Source organism: Dermacentor silvarum, chromosome 9 (genome assembly GCF_013339745.2).
Source record: "Dermacentor silvarum isolate Dsil-2018 chromosome 9, BIME_Dsil_1.4, whole genome shotgun sequence".
In the NCBI taxonomy this organism is placed as follows: Eukaryota; Metazoa; Arthropoda; class Arachnida; order Ixodida; family Ixodidae; genus Dermacentor; species Dermacentor silvarum.
The window spans coordinates 145,357,451-145,371,916 of record NC_051162.1 but is presented as its reverse complement, the minus strand read 5'-3'; the positions used below and the strand labels follow the sequence as shown (position 1 = coordinate 145,371,916).

The 14,466-nt window shown below is 44.2% G+C and overlaps 1 protein-coding gene across 2 annotated transcripts in view; it reads left to right on the top strand.

The window, feature by feature from the left end:
- Positions 1–2,907: 2,907 nt before the first annotated feature.
- LOC119464490 (putative neutral sphingomyelinase) overlaps positions 2,908–14,466 on the top strand; it is a 40,992-nt gene continuing 29,433 nt past the window's right edge. The window contains exons 1-5 of one of the 2 annotated variants that reach the window (XM_049656606.1): positions 2,908–4,568; positions 4,654–4,699; positions 8,687–8,783; positions 11,546–11,622; positions 12,723–12,906. In XM_049656606.1, the coding sequence (XP_049512563.1) occupies positions 4,656–4,699; positions 8,687–8,783; positions 11,546–11,622; positions 12,723–12,906 (402 nt within the window). In that variant the 5' untranslated portion in view covers positions 2,908–4,568; positions 4,654–4,655. Of the gene's footprint in view, positions 4,700–8,686; positions 8,784–11,545; positions 11,623–12,722; positions 12,907–14,466 lie in introns of both variants that reach the window. The other variant, XM_037725486.2, reaches the window with a different exon arrangement.

Sequence of the window (14,466 nt, the reverse complement as noted above, 5' to 3'; positions counted from 1 at the left end):
CGTCACAGTGACGCACCGACCCTATTGTTTAGGCGCGAAATTCAAAAAATGATACTTTGGCGTTCATTTTCTCTTATAATAATCCACCTATTATATGGAAATCAACGAAAGTAGAATTCTTGAAGAATAATTTATCAGCCTAAACTGAGTCAGTGTATCACTTCAGTGTCCCTTGAATGTGCTTTGGTTGGCGCTCGCCTTGTGGCAATGACAATCATTTCAGTGTATAGAATTCCTCAGTGTCTATCCACGCGTATGTATATACGCGTGAATCACAAAGCGTTGAATCTGGAATTCAAGCGGGGAGGTCGAGTTCCTGAACACTTTCTTCTGTTCTGACGGCGACAGCTTCTGAAGGAGTTTCCCAGTACATTCCCTTGTTCCATTTCGTATATTTGCATACGTAGATAACAAACTTATTTTACAGAGGCAGCCGTTATGCGCTTTTAGAGAGCTCGTTGATGTCTGCGATCGCCCTCTGCAACTATGATTACCTAGTAATCGGTTTGGAACGATCCATAACTGGAAAACTCATTCCAGGCTACCTACAACGCCACAATGTGGGAAGTTTCCCGTGAATAAATCAATCTTAATTTTGAGGTATCAAATTCAGCGCATAGCATACATGACACATTGGGCATTAGAGAGCACAGGTTCAAGGCGCGACGTTCACTGGTATATATATATATATATATATATATATATATATATATATATATATATATATATATATATATATATATATATACCCTTGTATGCTCACTAATGGTATGCCCATTATGCCGCCATACAAATGCAGATTGAGTTTTGGAACAAATATTTGACCATGCAGGCTATAAACCAACTATGTTTTATTCTCTATGGTGTAGGGGTAGTTGCATCACATGGCTTTCCGGGACGTTGTGTGGCTTCTAGTAGTGTTACCCCCCCCCCCCCCTCCACCCATCCCTCCTCGTGACACCACTACCGTGCGCCTAAAACACTCACTCAGCCTCTTGCTCGATCACATAGAAACATTACGTTGCTTTACGTGCTATAACTGTGATCTGAGTATGCAGCACGCCGTCGCGGGGGAGTCCGGATTAATTTTGATTAACGTTGATTAGCGTTGCATTTCGTCCCCATCGAAATGCGGCCGCCGCGGACGGTGTCGAACCCGTGTACGTCCTTGGTGACGTCAGTGCACCGGCGTCAACCTTCTGAACACCCGGGATGGCGCGAGTGAACTTCTCGAATGCGATCGGTTCTCGCCTGCCCTTGGTGTTTAATACTCGCTGCAAAGCATAATGTTCGACACGAGCGTCGTAAGCGAGATATATGCCCGTAACCTTGAATTTCATAAATTCCACATACAGGAGGTCGGATGTGTAAATCACGGAGTTACGGTATCTGCTGCAAGGATTGCGGAAACTTTCCGCATTCGCGGTCACTGTGTGACTCGGTCGCGCGAAGCTAGCGGATCCAGGCTTCAACCTTGGAGAACGGAAGGTCCACTTCGATCAATTCGCATTTCACTCGGACTTTCCGGAGTTGTCAGCATTCTGCAAGGGAACGCGGTTGTACGGGTAGCGTATTTCGGCACGTATCGTGCGTATAAAACACGGGTTGACGCTGTGACAACGACGCTACTGCAGGTTTTCATCCGTGGGTGGATGACGTACAGTCGGCCACAGTAGTTTGCGGGTCACCAAATTTGCGAAAAGAAAATTGAAATAAAAAAAAAACTGATTTCAGTTTTTAATTTCAGTAGTTATTCTTATATAGATGTGGAATATATATTTCAAAGCAATATTAATACGGATGCAGGTCTAACAAACAAAAGTCTGAGACCTTGAGCTTGCGCATAAAAGAAAATTAATACGACGAACAGCATCGGGTTTTTCGGAAGCTAGAATTGCACAACACAAAACAACTACTATGAATAGAAGAAGTACATTACAGCATTAGTCAATAAATTGTCGGGAGTGGAAATCATACGAAACTACAGTTTTAAATATGTACATAAACAATTTATGTGTTAAATCCAATTAAATGTTATATATATATATATATATATATATATATATATATATATATATATATATTGTAGAGTAGGAATCACGCTGGCCCCCTAGGAATAACTTCAAAGAGTACGACATACGTTGTTATCTATCGTACGTCGTACTCTTTTCTTTGAAGTTATATATATATACAGGGTGTTTCAGCGAACACATTCAAGAATTCTTAAAGGTTGCCTGTGGTAGAAAGCACAATTCTAGTTCATGAGCTGCTCTACTCGAAGAGGCGGATATTACTTGCACAAGAAATTGAAATGCATGATCGAATAATTAACAAAAATTCACTAATAAACTTTTTACCTAATTACCTGATGGCCCATATTGCAATTTACAAATTGTAGTCGTGGAGTTCGCAAAGCGGATCCACTTGGAACGAATTCTCGGGATGACACCAGTTTCTAGATATTAATTCCCGAACTTTGCGGAGAAATGCATTGGCGTTTCAGTTAATTTTGTGCTTCAATGCATAAAGCGACGTTTTGTTAAGAAACTAACTGGAACGCCAATGCATTTCCCCGCGAAGTTCGGGAATTAATATCTCGAAACTGGTGTTATCCCGAGAATTAATTCCAAGTGGATCCGCCTTGAGAACTCCACGGCTACAATTTGTAAATTGCAACATGGGCAATCAGGTAATTAGTTAAAAACTTAATTAGTGAATTTTTGGTAATTAGTCAATTATACATTTCAATTTTTTGTGCAAATAATGTCTGCCTCTTCGAGTGGACCAGCTCATAAACTAGAATTTGGCTATCTGCCACAGGCAACCTTAAATAAATTTTGAAAGTGTTCGCTACACCACCCTGTATATATATATATATAAGGGTTCTTGCATGCACTACAAATAGTTGAGAGGAAATTTGCTGTTGCTAGTCGCACATCAGACATAACAGTTTGCGTATCCCTCTCTTCCGTAAGAGCTAGAAAAGTGGTGTCAGGACAACAAGGGGAGAAAGTCGGCACCGAGGGCCAAGAAGCTGCAACGCGCCCGCCTCTCGAGGTGCGCGGCAGCCTCCCAGTTTCGGTTTCGTGCGCTCTGACAGGTGAATTTCGTCAGTTTACCCGGGTGATCGCATTTTCCATATCCAAGAGTTGATATGGCTTGTACGAAGAGCTCGCTTCATTCTGCCGATTACGATTAACCCGCTGAATTTAAAAGCTTAAAAGTTAGTTACTTGATTTTTGTCAATTAGCAAACTGATAATCACTGATTATCACGCATCACGCGTAGCCTCATGGTTGCCACCGCTCGCGGCATGGCTCCGAAAAAACCCTCATTTTAAAAACGAATTTCAAAAAGGTTTTTATAGTTTTATTTTTCTTCATCCGTATATATATAAAGAATATATGCTCATCCCTTTTAGTTTTTTTTTTTTTTCTCCGGCAAGAGTTGCGGCAGAGCAAGTTACTTGTAGGCTTTTCTCATGACCTTCGAGATTAGGCGGCGTAACCTGATCTCGAAGGCCATACTTTGCTGTCCCCGCAGCTGCAGTGGAGTACACGCGCGCGTGTACTGCACGTCCGACTGCTGTATACGCAGTATGTGTGCGCAAATCGACCGTCGTCGCCTTGTGTCAGCGAGCAGCTTGTTTGAAATTAAAAATACATCTGCTCAGTGCATGATGTGCGACGCCGCACGCACAATGAGCGCATTTGAAATGCACGCGTGACGGTCAATGGTCCGGAAATGACCTTGGCGGCCGCAGAAACATAAACAGAACATCTGCACAATATCATAAAGCAAGCGAGGTCACAGGAGGACGAATCGCTGCCAAAATGCTGAATATTTACCACGCGCATTACGGTCGGTCTACGAAGTGTACTTTCGTGAGTGCCATGAGTAATGGCCAGCAGAATGGAGACGACTCCAGGAAAAGCGAACTACTTGAAAAGCGCCCGCATCGTGTTGCAAAAGCTTCCAGAATGACGTGCGCCAGCCGAAGCGGAGTGTCGCGTGGTCGCTCGACCTCCCCGTGAAGCGTGAATTGAGTGGTGTACATGCACTTTGAGAGAAGACTTGAGAGAGCTATTTCGAGGGGTTCTTGCGACGCGTGTGAGCGTGCTGTAGTACTACAGCGACAGTGACGAACCAGGACAAAGCGCGCGAAGCGTGAAGCGTATTTAGAACAGGCCGCGGCGGCGTTCCTGGTGTTTTTCTCTGTCTTTACTTCAATGCGCGTCGCCGGGTTTCAGTTTGCCGCGCGACGCCCGCTCGCCTCTCCTCAGTCCTTTTTTCCTGCAAGAAGCCTCCTTCGAGTCTCGCGCTGCTGCTGCTGCTGCTGCTGCTGCGTCGACAACACGTTCGAATGTTTTAGTAACACTGCCGTGAAACGTCAACAAACACAGCATCCCCTGCACTGATGGCAACGGAAGCACGGATTTTGCCAGCCTCGTAGTGATTCCGCGATCCGCGTGATTGCGGAAGCGATCGCCAGGAGTTCCGCGATCGCTCAGCTGTCGGCGTCGTCGTCTGCTTCTTCTCTGGCTCGCTATCGCCCGTGTTTGATCTCTGTGTAAGCGCCTCGATTTATTTTCCAGCTCGGAAGCGCGCCGCTGCGGCTTGATGACCAGTCCTCTTGTGAAACGCATCTCGCAGGAATGAAGATGGAAGTCGAAGTGCGTGTGATGACTCTCAACTGCTGGTAAGTTGCTTTTTATCCGCGTTTTACTGTAAAGACATACGATCACCGTCTGCTTCAGTAGGGTTAGGCCTAACAAGCGCATCGCTCTGTAAGCTAAAAAGAATTGGAATTACGGCGTAACGTGTCTCTTGCCTTTTATCAGCCCGACTGCGAGATATCTTTCTGTACTTTTTTGCTGTAGGGAAGGAGCCGGACGCGTTGCAGTTGTAATCGCTGTAGCGAAGGCCGTCGCGTGATCTCGTTGAATGAATGGTTCTATCGTAGGATTCGTAGCTTTCTGGCTTCCATCAGTTCGAAACCAAGAAAACATAATTTATACGACCGCTAAATGCAATGTGAATTCAGCTGCGCTTCATCGTGTTTTCCATGTAGTAATTAAATGTGTCGCAGGACGTTAAAATACGCGCGTCATATGACTGATCATTTGCAATTGAATCACGCCTAATATGACAAAGCTTGCCGATCGCGTGTAGATGCGCCCCTTATGACCACGTTGCCGTTTGTGATCAGCTACTGATAACGTACCGACTCATCTCTTGATTGCCGGCCGTAGAATTGTACGTTTGCCGCAAAGGAATAGAAGAAAGCGCTGCACTTATTCTGACAGAAGCGCACGTTCTAATTTGTCGGTATTGTAACCCATCGGTTACACAAAATCTCGGGAAACGGGAAAAAAAAAATAAAAAGACGCCGTGCCGAAATAGTGTAAAATTGCCCCTGTATCGGCTTGCGGAAGGGAAAGTGAACGGCCGCATCGGATCAAGAAAACGAAAGAGGCTGAGCGCTTCCTCATTGCAACGTCGGGCCGTCCTTATTCGTTGCCGGCAGCGCTTTTTTTTTTTTTTTTTTTTTTCTCGTTACCTTTCTCGTTTGTTTGGCGCCCGGTGCGAGCCTGGCACACATATCTAGTCAACGCAGTGTAGCCCGGAGACATTCTCTGGCGGTCTTTCGGCGCTAGCCGCATTTTTTCTGGGTCAGCTAGCTGAGGCCCGGCCCGCGACTTGCTATATTTAGGTGCTTTATTGTATGCGCATACACTTCGATTGACATTGCTTTGTGTGTTTGTATGCGGTCTTCGGGTTGTCGTATGCCGATTAAGGGTTTGGGTCTTCCAGGAAGAGGGGACAGAAAATGCCGCGGGCTCATATGCGTCCAAGCTTGCTCGTACAGCAGAAATTGCGTGCATGCACGCTTGAAGGAGGAGAGGTTGTTTATGACAGTGGTCAATGACCCGAAGAGTGTGACTTATCAAAGGGTTGTTCTCTGGTTGCGGAAGCTGTTTGCACTCGTTAGGTAGATGCAGATGTGTCGTACGTACATGACTGAAGCGCGTAGGGATGCAGAAGAGGCACAATTTGTGGCAGAGTGACTACAGGTTGGCTTTAAATAGTAACAGTATTTTTGTCTCGGCTGACAGTCGCGGGTTTCGTGTTGAGTCATCATGACTGAGACAAATGCACCATGTACTAACTTGATTGCTTGTTGGAAGTCGTCGTTGTGTTTGTTTATGCCTGCAGTCAGTGACCCGGAGAGGCTATGACTCAAAACAAGCTTGTCTCTGGTGATGAGAGCTGGTTGTTTGCACATAAACCAGCCTCCCTAAACACTTCTTTAGCTCTTTGGCATGTGCTACCTCAGATACAAGAATCTTCCCCCACTTGTCTTCAGACTAGCTACATCATACCAGGCATGTTCATTGTGCACATTGTCATCTGCAACCTCATCTTACTGAACATTGTGTGTATGATGCCATGTTAATGGACTAATAATGTTTGTCCCATTGAACTTTGCTCAAGCACGGGCTCTTAATAAATTATAATAGTCCTGAGACATTGCATATGTGGAGTTTATTTACTGATGGCTTTGACTTTGGACTGATTAAGAATTATCGTAAAAGCTGCAAGAGGGTTTGTTTCAAGGCAATGAACATTGCAGCATGCAGTGTCTATCTGTAAGCATGCCGAGTTGCTTCGCATCTTGCAAATGTTGTCCATGCCAACCTCTCAATTTAAACTTGGTATTGATTTGGGCCAGCTGGAATGACAAATCCACGACAGACAACCAGTGCAAATATGGCATACAAAGGCAAGATTTTACTATTGTAAAAGAAAAAAAAAAGTAATAAATGTAAGTACATGAAGGTTGATTCCCATAACTCATGTAATTGCATGAGCTGTAACAGGGGATCGTATCGTAAGAATTGGTAAAAACATGCAAAGAGTAAATTCTTAGCAGTAATAAGATAAAAAAATAGTGTTTGTGGGTACATTGAGTGAACATGAAGATACGGCAGTCAAATATATTACAAATAGCACACTGAAAGAGATATATTACAAAGCAGGCTGAAAGGGGGATGTAAGCATAGCACTGTTTTTTGACTAATCTTAACTTGAATCAAGCATCATATATATGCATATGTTGTAGGGATGAAAGGGTAAAATTAACAGGGCACCAAAGAAACAAAAACAAAAAGCAAGGAAACATGTACAGCGGCATATGCAGAGTGGATCTATGGCACAGAGCCACCTATTGTACCTTTGTTATCTGGAAAGAAATTCAAGCTCCTTGTCAGTAAAGTTTCCTGATGCCATGCACCCAGCTGGCACTTATCTCTCCCCGCTGCCTTGATAATTTCATAAGTAGCTTGATCTGCATTCCTCACTTAACACATTCCTGGAATGGTGGTTTTCATATGTCGCCTATGTGAATGCCTAGGTGACCGCACACAAAGCTGCAAAGATGCATAACCGCATATGTGAATCCCCAGGCGACCAGCTACAGAGCTGTAGACATACTGCTTGATCAGCGATTGTGAGTGCAAATTACTGTTCCAGGAATCTATTTCTTTGGAGAGAAATGTCGGTCAAGCTACTTGTGAAATTGTCGAGGCAGCAGAGATGGTGTGGGTGAGTTGTGGTCAAGCCCAGGCACACCTTCAGTGAATCATGGGAAAGAGAGCTTGCATTAAAAAAAAAAAAAAAAAAAACTAAAAAATCGCGATGATAGGATTTCTGTAGAACTGATTTGACGTCTTGAGTGTCCCAGTGCTGCGAGTTGTCGGTCAATTTAGCCTCCTGGTTAACTCAGATTGGGGAGTGAATGCACAGGAAAGACGTGGGCCCTGCGTTTGACCCCAGGGCTAGCACGGATGTTTCTTAATCTGTGAGGCTTTCCTTTTGAAAAACCCGTGTGGGGATTCTTTTGTATCTCTGGGCTTCTTTCTGGTGGATGACACTTATTTCCTTCCCAATTATTGTAACATACAGCCTAAATTTACAGACAGGGCAAAGAAGCTACAACATGACACATGGATGACTAGCAACTGAAATCTTTATTTAAGGCGCAGAAAAAAAAGCCCATGTGTTGCTTCATTTATTTTCTGTCTGCAAATTCAAGCTGTGCACTGCAGTAATCATGAGCCAGTAACTCAGAGGAAAGAGTTGTTGATTCTCTTCCTGATTGCTTTTACCTTTTCATCCATGCAACAAACGTGTTATTTGTGATTTGAGTAAAGATTAATTGGGAAGACGGCATCCTGTCTGTGTTTCTGTTTCAGTGTGTCTTTTGTTGTGTTTGCACTGGTTCCCTGCCGTGGATTCTCAATTTTATTTATTCTTGTATATTTTTTTCTTTTTTTTATATGAATACTAAAGCTCTCAGACCTGCCTAGGTTATGCCCAGTCACATCGTTTTTTTTTTTTACCAGCGGAATGAACCAATATTGTTCTTCGGACACTATCACTGCACAGGGGCTTACGCACCTATGCCAAACATGGATCCATAAATGGCCAATTTTTTTGTCTAAGCTGCGGCACTTGCCGTTCTGATGCGGGAGACCTTAAGCTAGCAGTGGGTACTCTTATGTTTGACGAATACCAAAGTGTCATCGCCCGGGAAAAGCTGTCCGGTTATCTTTAGGCACCTCGTGTTTCTTTCGGGCACCTGCGCTCGATGGATTCTTCTCACTGCCCTGTTTTTGCTTCACAGGGGCATTGTTGGTATCAGCAAGCACCGGGTTGAACGCATGACGGCCATTGCAAATTACCTCGCCACGACCGAGTACGACTTCGTGTTTCTCCAAGAGGTCAGTACCGGAGACTGCACGCTCCCGCAACCTCCCTGCGGCCGTGACTTTCCAAGTTTACCCCTTTGAGTGCTGGGTGCTTTTCTGAAGTGCTACACAAATAACCATTTCTGAGTAACGTATTAGCAGGCCGTAAATTCCAGTGCTATTTATCGGCAATATGTTGCTGGGCATTTTTCAAATTCTTAAATCTGAAAGTCCAAATAAAAATTTAGATTTGTGCTAATTAATTATTTGAGTGAGGATAATTAGTGTTCCTCAGGCAACGTGGACTCTTCAGACATCTCATAATCGATATCAAAGTCTCTGAATCAGAGTTCATATGTTTCTAAATTTCTCCATTGTTAAAAAAATGCGTGGGCTTTTTTGTGCTGGTCTGCTCTTTCGGAAGACAAGAGATGCAAGCAACACTAACAGTAGATAGCCCTCGTTATGCCATTTGTTGTTTAAAAGTGGAACCTACCATAAAATTTAAGTTTTAACCAACTTTTAAGTAGATGGCACGACTTATCTATGAATTAGGACGGGACGAAGTGAGTAGACAGACAAGGCATTTGTTCCCGTTGTAATGGTGTACCAACCAGCCCAGATCAGCACACTCCTTCAATCTATGAATGTTTCATGCTTATGAACCATCTCAGCCACGACCTGCGGTGCACCGCATTAATGGCCACACAAGTATGCTTCGGCATGGTGCTTAAATGGTTAAAAGCTTTATTGCGGGAGTTTAATTACGTGTACATTCTGGCAAAAAAGTCTATGCAGCTCAGCATAACTGACTGCCACTTGTGCCACTTTTTAACTTCAAATAGTTTTAGGATGGATGCTGTAACTGAAGTTTCTTCACCAGCAAAGACAATTCTAGTCACACTTATGCATTGTAATTGATTATGTCAACTGCATGCCACAAAGCAAGAGTCTGTGACAGTGAGTGGCTAAGCCCTGGCTAGTGCCAACCACAGGCCAAAAGGTGATATGAAATATTGATGTTACTGTATGTCGCTTTTCAAGGCAAGTTCTTCAGAAAGCACTGTGGAAAGGGTAGATAATGAAGCCCTGAATTTTTTTTTCTGAAATAAAAACTAAAAATGGTGTCAATAAAAAGAATAAAAAATTGCTTTGTCATGGAATGACCTAGACACATTGTGCATGTTGTGCTGTATTATGTTAGGTTAGGTTTGTTTGAACCCTGCATTTAAGGGGCCCCTCATCAGGTTTGGGCATTGCTAACAGACTAGTGCGGTGTGTAGATCACACGGTGGCAATCATTTCTGCAATGTATCTAGTGGCTGTGCGACGCAAAAAATGCTGAAATTTCCAGTAGAAGCTCCCGCGCCCTTCCTCTCAAGAGAACCCCGCTTCCATCCAGAGAGTCGAAGTGACAAGCACAAATGCTTCTGCGTAAAACTAACTGCCTTCAACGTCGCCGATCATGGCACGTGACCTCAATAAATCACCCAATGCAGAACTCGCAATACTGTCAGCGGGAGTGCGCGTCAGGGAAGGCGGGGCTTGTGATGTAAGCATGACGCAGTCCCTTGGCTCCGGTATGAGAGAAGCTAGTCAAGGCAGTAGAGAGTGTTGATGTTGGCAGTGAAGTTCACCTCCCGGCAGCATGGCAACACATTTCAAACTTGTTTGGTCTCTAACATTAAAACAATTTGAAAAGAATTCTCAATGCAGGACGCTCCCTAGACAGCAACCTACAACTACTACTGTGTGACCGAAATTTGCAGTCGGGCGTGGTTGAGGGGCCCTTCAAAGCAACAGTTGATTGATGAGGCAGCCAAGATTGTACAACATTTTTGCAACTTGTTCTTGTCATGTCGTCCTTCTGGCTTATGTGGTTTCTGACTGCAGGCTTGTTTCATTCATATGCGATGGCTTTGGTTATTGGTTAAGCGACCAGATGTCATGTTACAGCTGAGGCTGTTCTACCTCCTCATTCCTGTCGTGTTGGCTTTCTCGCCTACGTGAGCTTCCATTTCCCATTTTCACAACTACCTATACAATTTTGCACTGTTATGAACTGTTTACCTTCGCTATAGTCAAAAGTTACCAATTACATATATTCCTTAATTAAAGGGGCCCATGGCATGGTCGTCCAACTATTATCAGGTTATCATTGTCGCTGAGAGTGGAGGGGCTAATATGGTTATAGACGCAAATCCTGGGCTCTCAACTCACCAACCTGAAATTTACACTTGAAATTGCTGCCTCTAAGCCCTGACAGCAACTGCCATTTTCCCATGGTTTATGTGACGTCAAGAATTGGGGCTGTATCGTCTGCTCCGAAAGATTCGAAAGCCGTGCTGGACTCTCCTCGCTGTACGCGCTCCGGCACCCAAAGGTGCAGCAATGGCGTCGCCGTTGCATTGTGCCCGCAATTCTTTCATTCTCGCGGGAATAACGACACAAACCAGAGAACGACCGCAGAAACTTCTTGTTGACCGCCGATATGCATGCGCAAGAACAAGGCCCACGCGTATGCTGCACACACTTTTATTACAGAAACCGCACTTTATTTTGTCGCCTCGTCGGCGTTTCCAGAGTGCTATACAATTGAACTGCAATACGAGAACATTCAATTATAAATTTTGTACCACACCTGATGCGCTCAAAGTTTGCCAGCTTGCTGTGGGGCTCATACGGTTTAACATGATGTTCATAATTCAAGCTCAAAATATTTAGTGTCGTGGCCCCTTAAAGAGGTCCAATTTGTTTACATCATGAAATGATGTCATCCAAAATCTTTCCTGCAGATCTGGAGCCAGGAAGACTTCAAGCGAATCCGCAGAAAGGCCAAGCACAACCTGCCATACGGTCACTACTTCTTCAGGTGGGTGCTTTGCATGAACACCTAAAAACTACAGTACAAAACCTGCAGTACCAGCGATACTCTTTGCACTCACCTCTCTGTGCACTTTAATATTCCACTGCACTAAAGAAACAATGTATCCCACACATATATGGGAATCGACGATAAGCAAAGCCTTCGTTGGTGTCTACTGAAATGTCTTCACTTCTTTGTAGCTCAGTGCTCCTCGTTGAATGCCGGCTCTCAACCCATTTTGTTCCCTTCACTTCTTTCTTCACAATCGGCTGCTTCTGTAGAGGACTTCTTAAGTTTACTGTAGCCGACTTTAGCCGACTTCATCAGTTTACTGTAGCCAACCTCATGAATTCTTGTATCTCGTTCTGCTTGATTATTTGTGGACCTACACAGTGGCATATACCTATTACGGGAGATTGGCCAAGAGTGTTCGCATAACCTGCGGCACAGTACACAGTGCCCCAAGTTGTATACTCTGCAAGACAGCAGTCAATAGCCAGCAGCCAGTTCCCGCGAAGGGTAAAGAATGCGTCACTTTAAAAGCGATGTCCCTTTCATTGTGCATGCTCCCTTTCCTCACACCACTCTAGCACTCCTTTACTATTGTTCACCGCAGATTCATCTACATTTCCCCCTACTGCCCTTATAACCCAACATCGTAAGGCAGGGTAACCGTGTCATCATTTACCTCTGGGTGCATACTGTGGTGCATCAACAAGACGGATTCAATGGTTTCTGTATTGTTGCGGATCTATTGAGGATCATATAGTGTGGATCTCCGGATTAATCTTGACCATCTGTGGTTCTTTCACATGTGCCTAAATCTTTGAATGTTAGTTAATGTGCACCTTTATCATGCACCTAAATGCTTGGAAGTTGTTTTCTTTATGGTTATTGGGCCACAAAACAGTGCATTATTTTAACAATGCAGTGCTTTTTTTTTTTTCTTTTTTTTCTTTCTTCTTTTTTTTTTAAGGAACAATGTTGGGGGTCTGCACTTCGCCCCTTCTGCTTTTCTTTGCCTCCATCTTCACATTATCACACTGCCAGTTAAGCTTCATCTTCCATCTGATGGCCTTCCTTTTCTTATTCATGTGCACCTGCAGCGGTGTCATAGGCAGCGGCGTCTGCTTGCTCTCCAAGAGCCCCATCGTGGACACGGGCCTACTCAAGTACAACCTGAACGGCTATGCACACAAGATCTTCCACGGCGACTGGTTTGGCGGCAAGGTAGTCGGCCTCTGCAAGGTCCGCCACCGGGGGCTACACATCAACCTCTACGTCACGCATGTGAGTGTTCACGACCTGAAACACTTATGAACTCGCTCCACTAGTGATGGCCACATTCAACGCTGGTCATTTTTTCGTTCACCCATTTGCTTTTGTGCGATCAAAATTCTGCCCATAGAAATGATCTAAGTCAAAGTGCGCTCGCAGAAATCACTGAGGGTAACCAAATAAGTGCTTACATGTATACCCCCTTGCAGTTTGTCAAATTTTTTTCGCAAAGAACTGTTCCTTGTGTTCAGTTTTAATGTGTAATCATTCTAGGACTACTTCCCTCAGAAATCTGTTCATCCGTCTGTCTGTAACGCGTTACATGATACGCTACATAGGTATACATGAGGGTATATATATCGGGCAAAAAAAATAAAGAAAGAAACCGAGCGAACGTCACCATCATACAACAAGATCCATTTGGATACATCAGAGACCTACGTGTGCAAGATGAGCAACCAGAAAGAATGCGTATGCACTATCTGACAAGTCCTACTAGGCAGTTTCTGCAGTAATCTTCTTATTGCGGTTTCCAGTAATAGGCAAATGATTACAAACTCGTGAATACAGCAACAATTTATTGGAAGCAATATTTTGTCTCGAAGGTGCTGTACTTGCACCAACAGTATACACACAAGTAGGCTATGCAGTAAGAGATTGAGAAAATTGTCTAGCAAAATTTATGGTGATCGATTTGTTGCCCCAAAAAAAGAAGTTTCAGCAGAAGAAGAAACACATCAGAAATGAGTCAGTAGAAGAAAGGCTTGAGCAGTCGTAATGAGAAGAGGCACCGTGCACGATCAGTACTGAAGTCACGGCTGCTTGCACCCAAGTGTATGGGAATATGCGAACCCCAACAGAAGGCAAAGAAAGAAAAAAAACTGACTACTATCTCTGAACTTTGGCCACGCCAGGCTACCGGAAAAGCGATAGCTGTGGCTGTAAAAAAACAATAGCATCTCCTCCACGCATGCCTTGTAGGTAGCTGACGATACGTGTGCGACCACGTGATCGAGCGCTTGGAATTAAACAAATCTAGTTGTGCACACTGGTGAGCAGAAACACCATTTCAAATCACTTTGGGCAGACTCTATAGAATGGCAACACCTCTCAACACATGTGAAATATCAGACATAAGACCGGTGCCGTACAGTACGTCAAAAACCATGCGGGAAGGATCAGGGCACCGTACATGCACGGCAAAAACCCTGAAAAGATGAAAGGGGCCATGGACATGGCCGTCGAACTATGCTCAGCTTATCATTGTAACTGATATTGGAGGGGCCAATATTACACACATAACTGATATTGGAGCGGCCAATACACACGCAAAAACAACTGAGCTTTCAGCATACATTTTCAATTTGAAATTTCTGCCTTTAAGCCCCTTCCTCCGACAGTGGCTGCTATATTGGCGTGGCTTGTGCGACATGAAGCAGAAGTGGCGACTGCTGCATCGTCTGCTCAAAACATTCTGGAAGCAAGTGCACACCATATCAGACTGTCCTTGCTCTGCATGCTTTGGTGCCCAACAATGCAGCAAGGGTGTCACTGTTGCATTGCGCCTGTAAT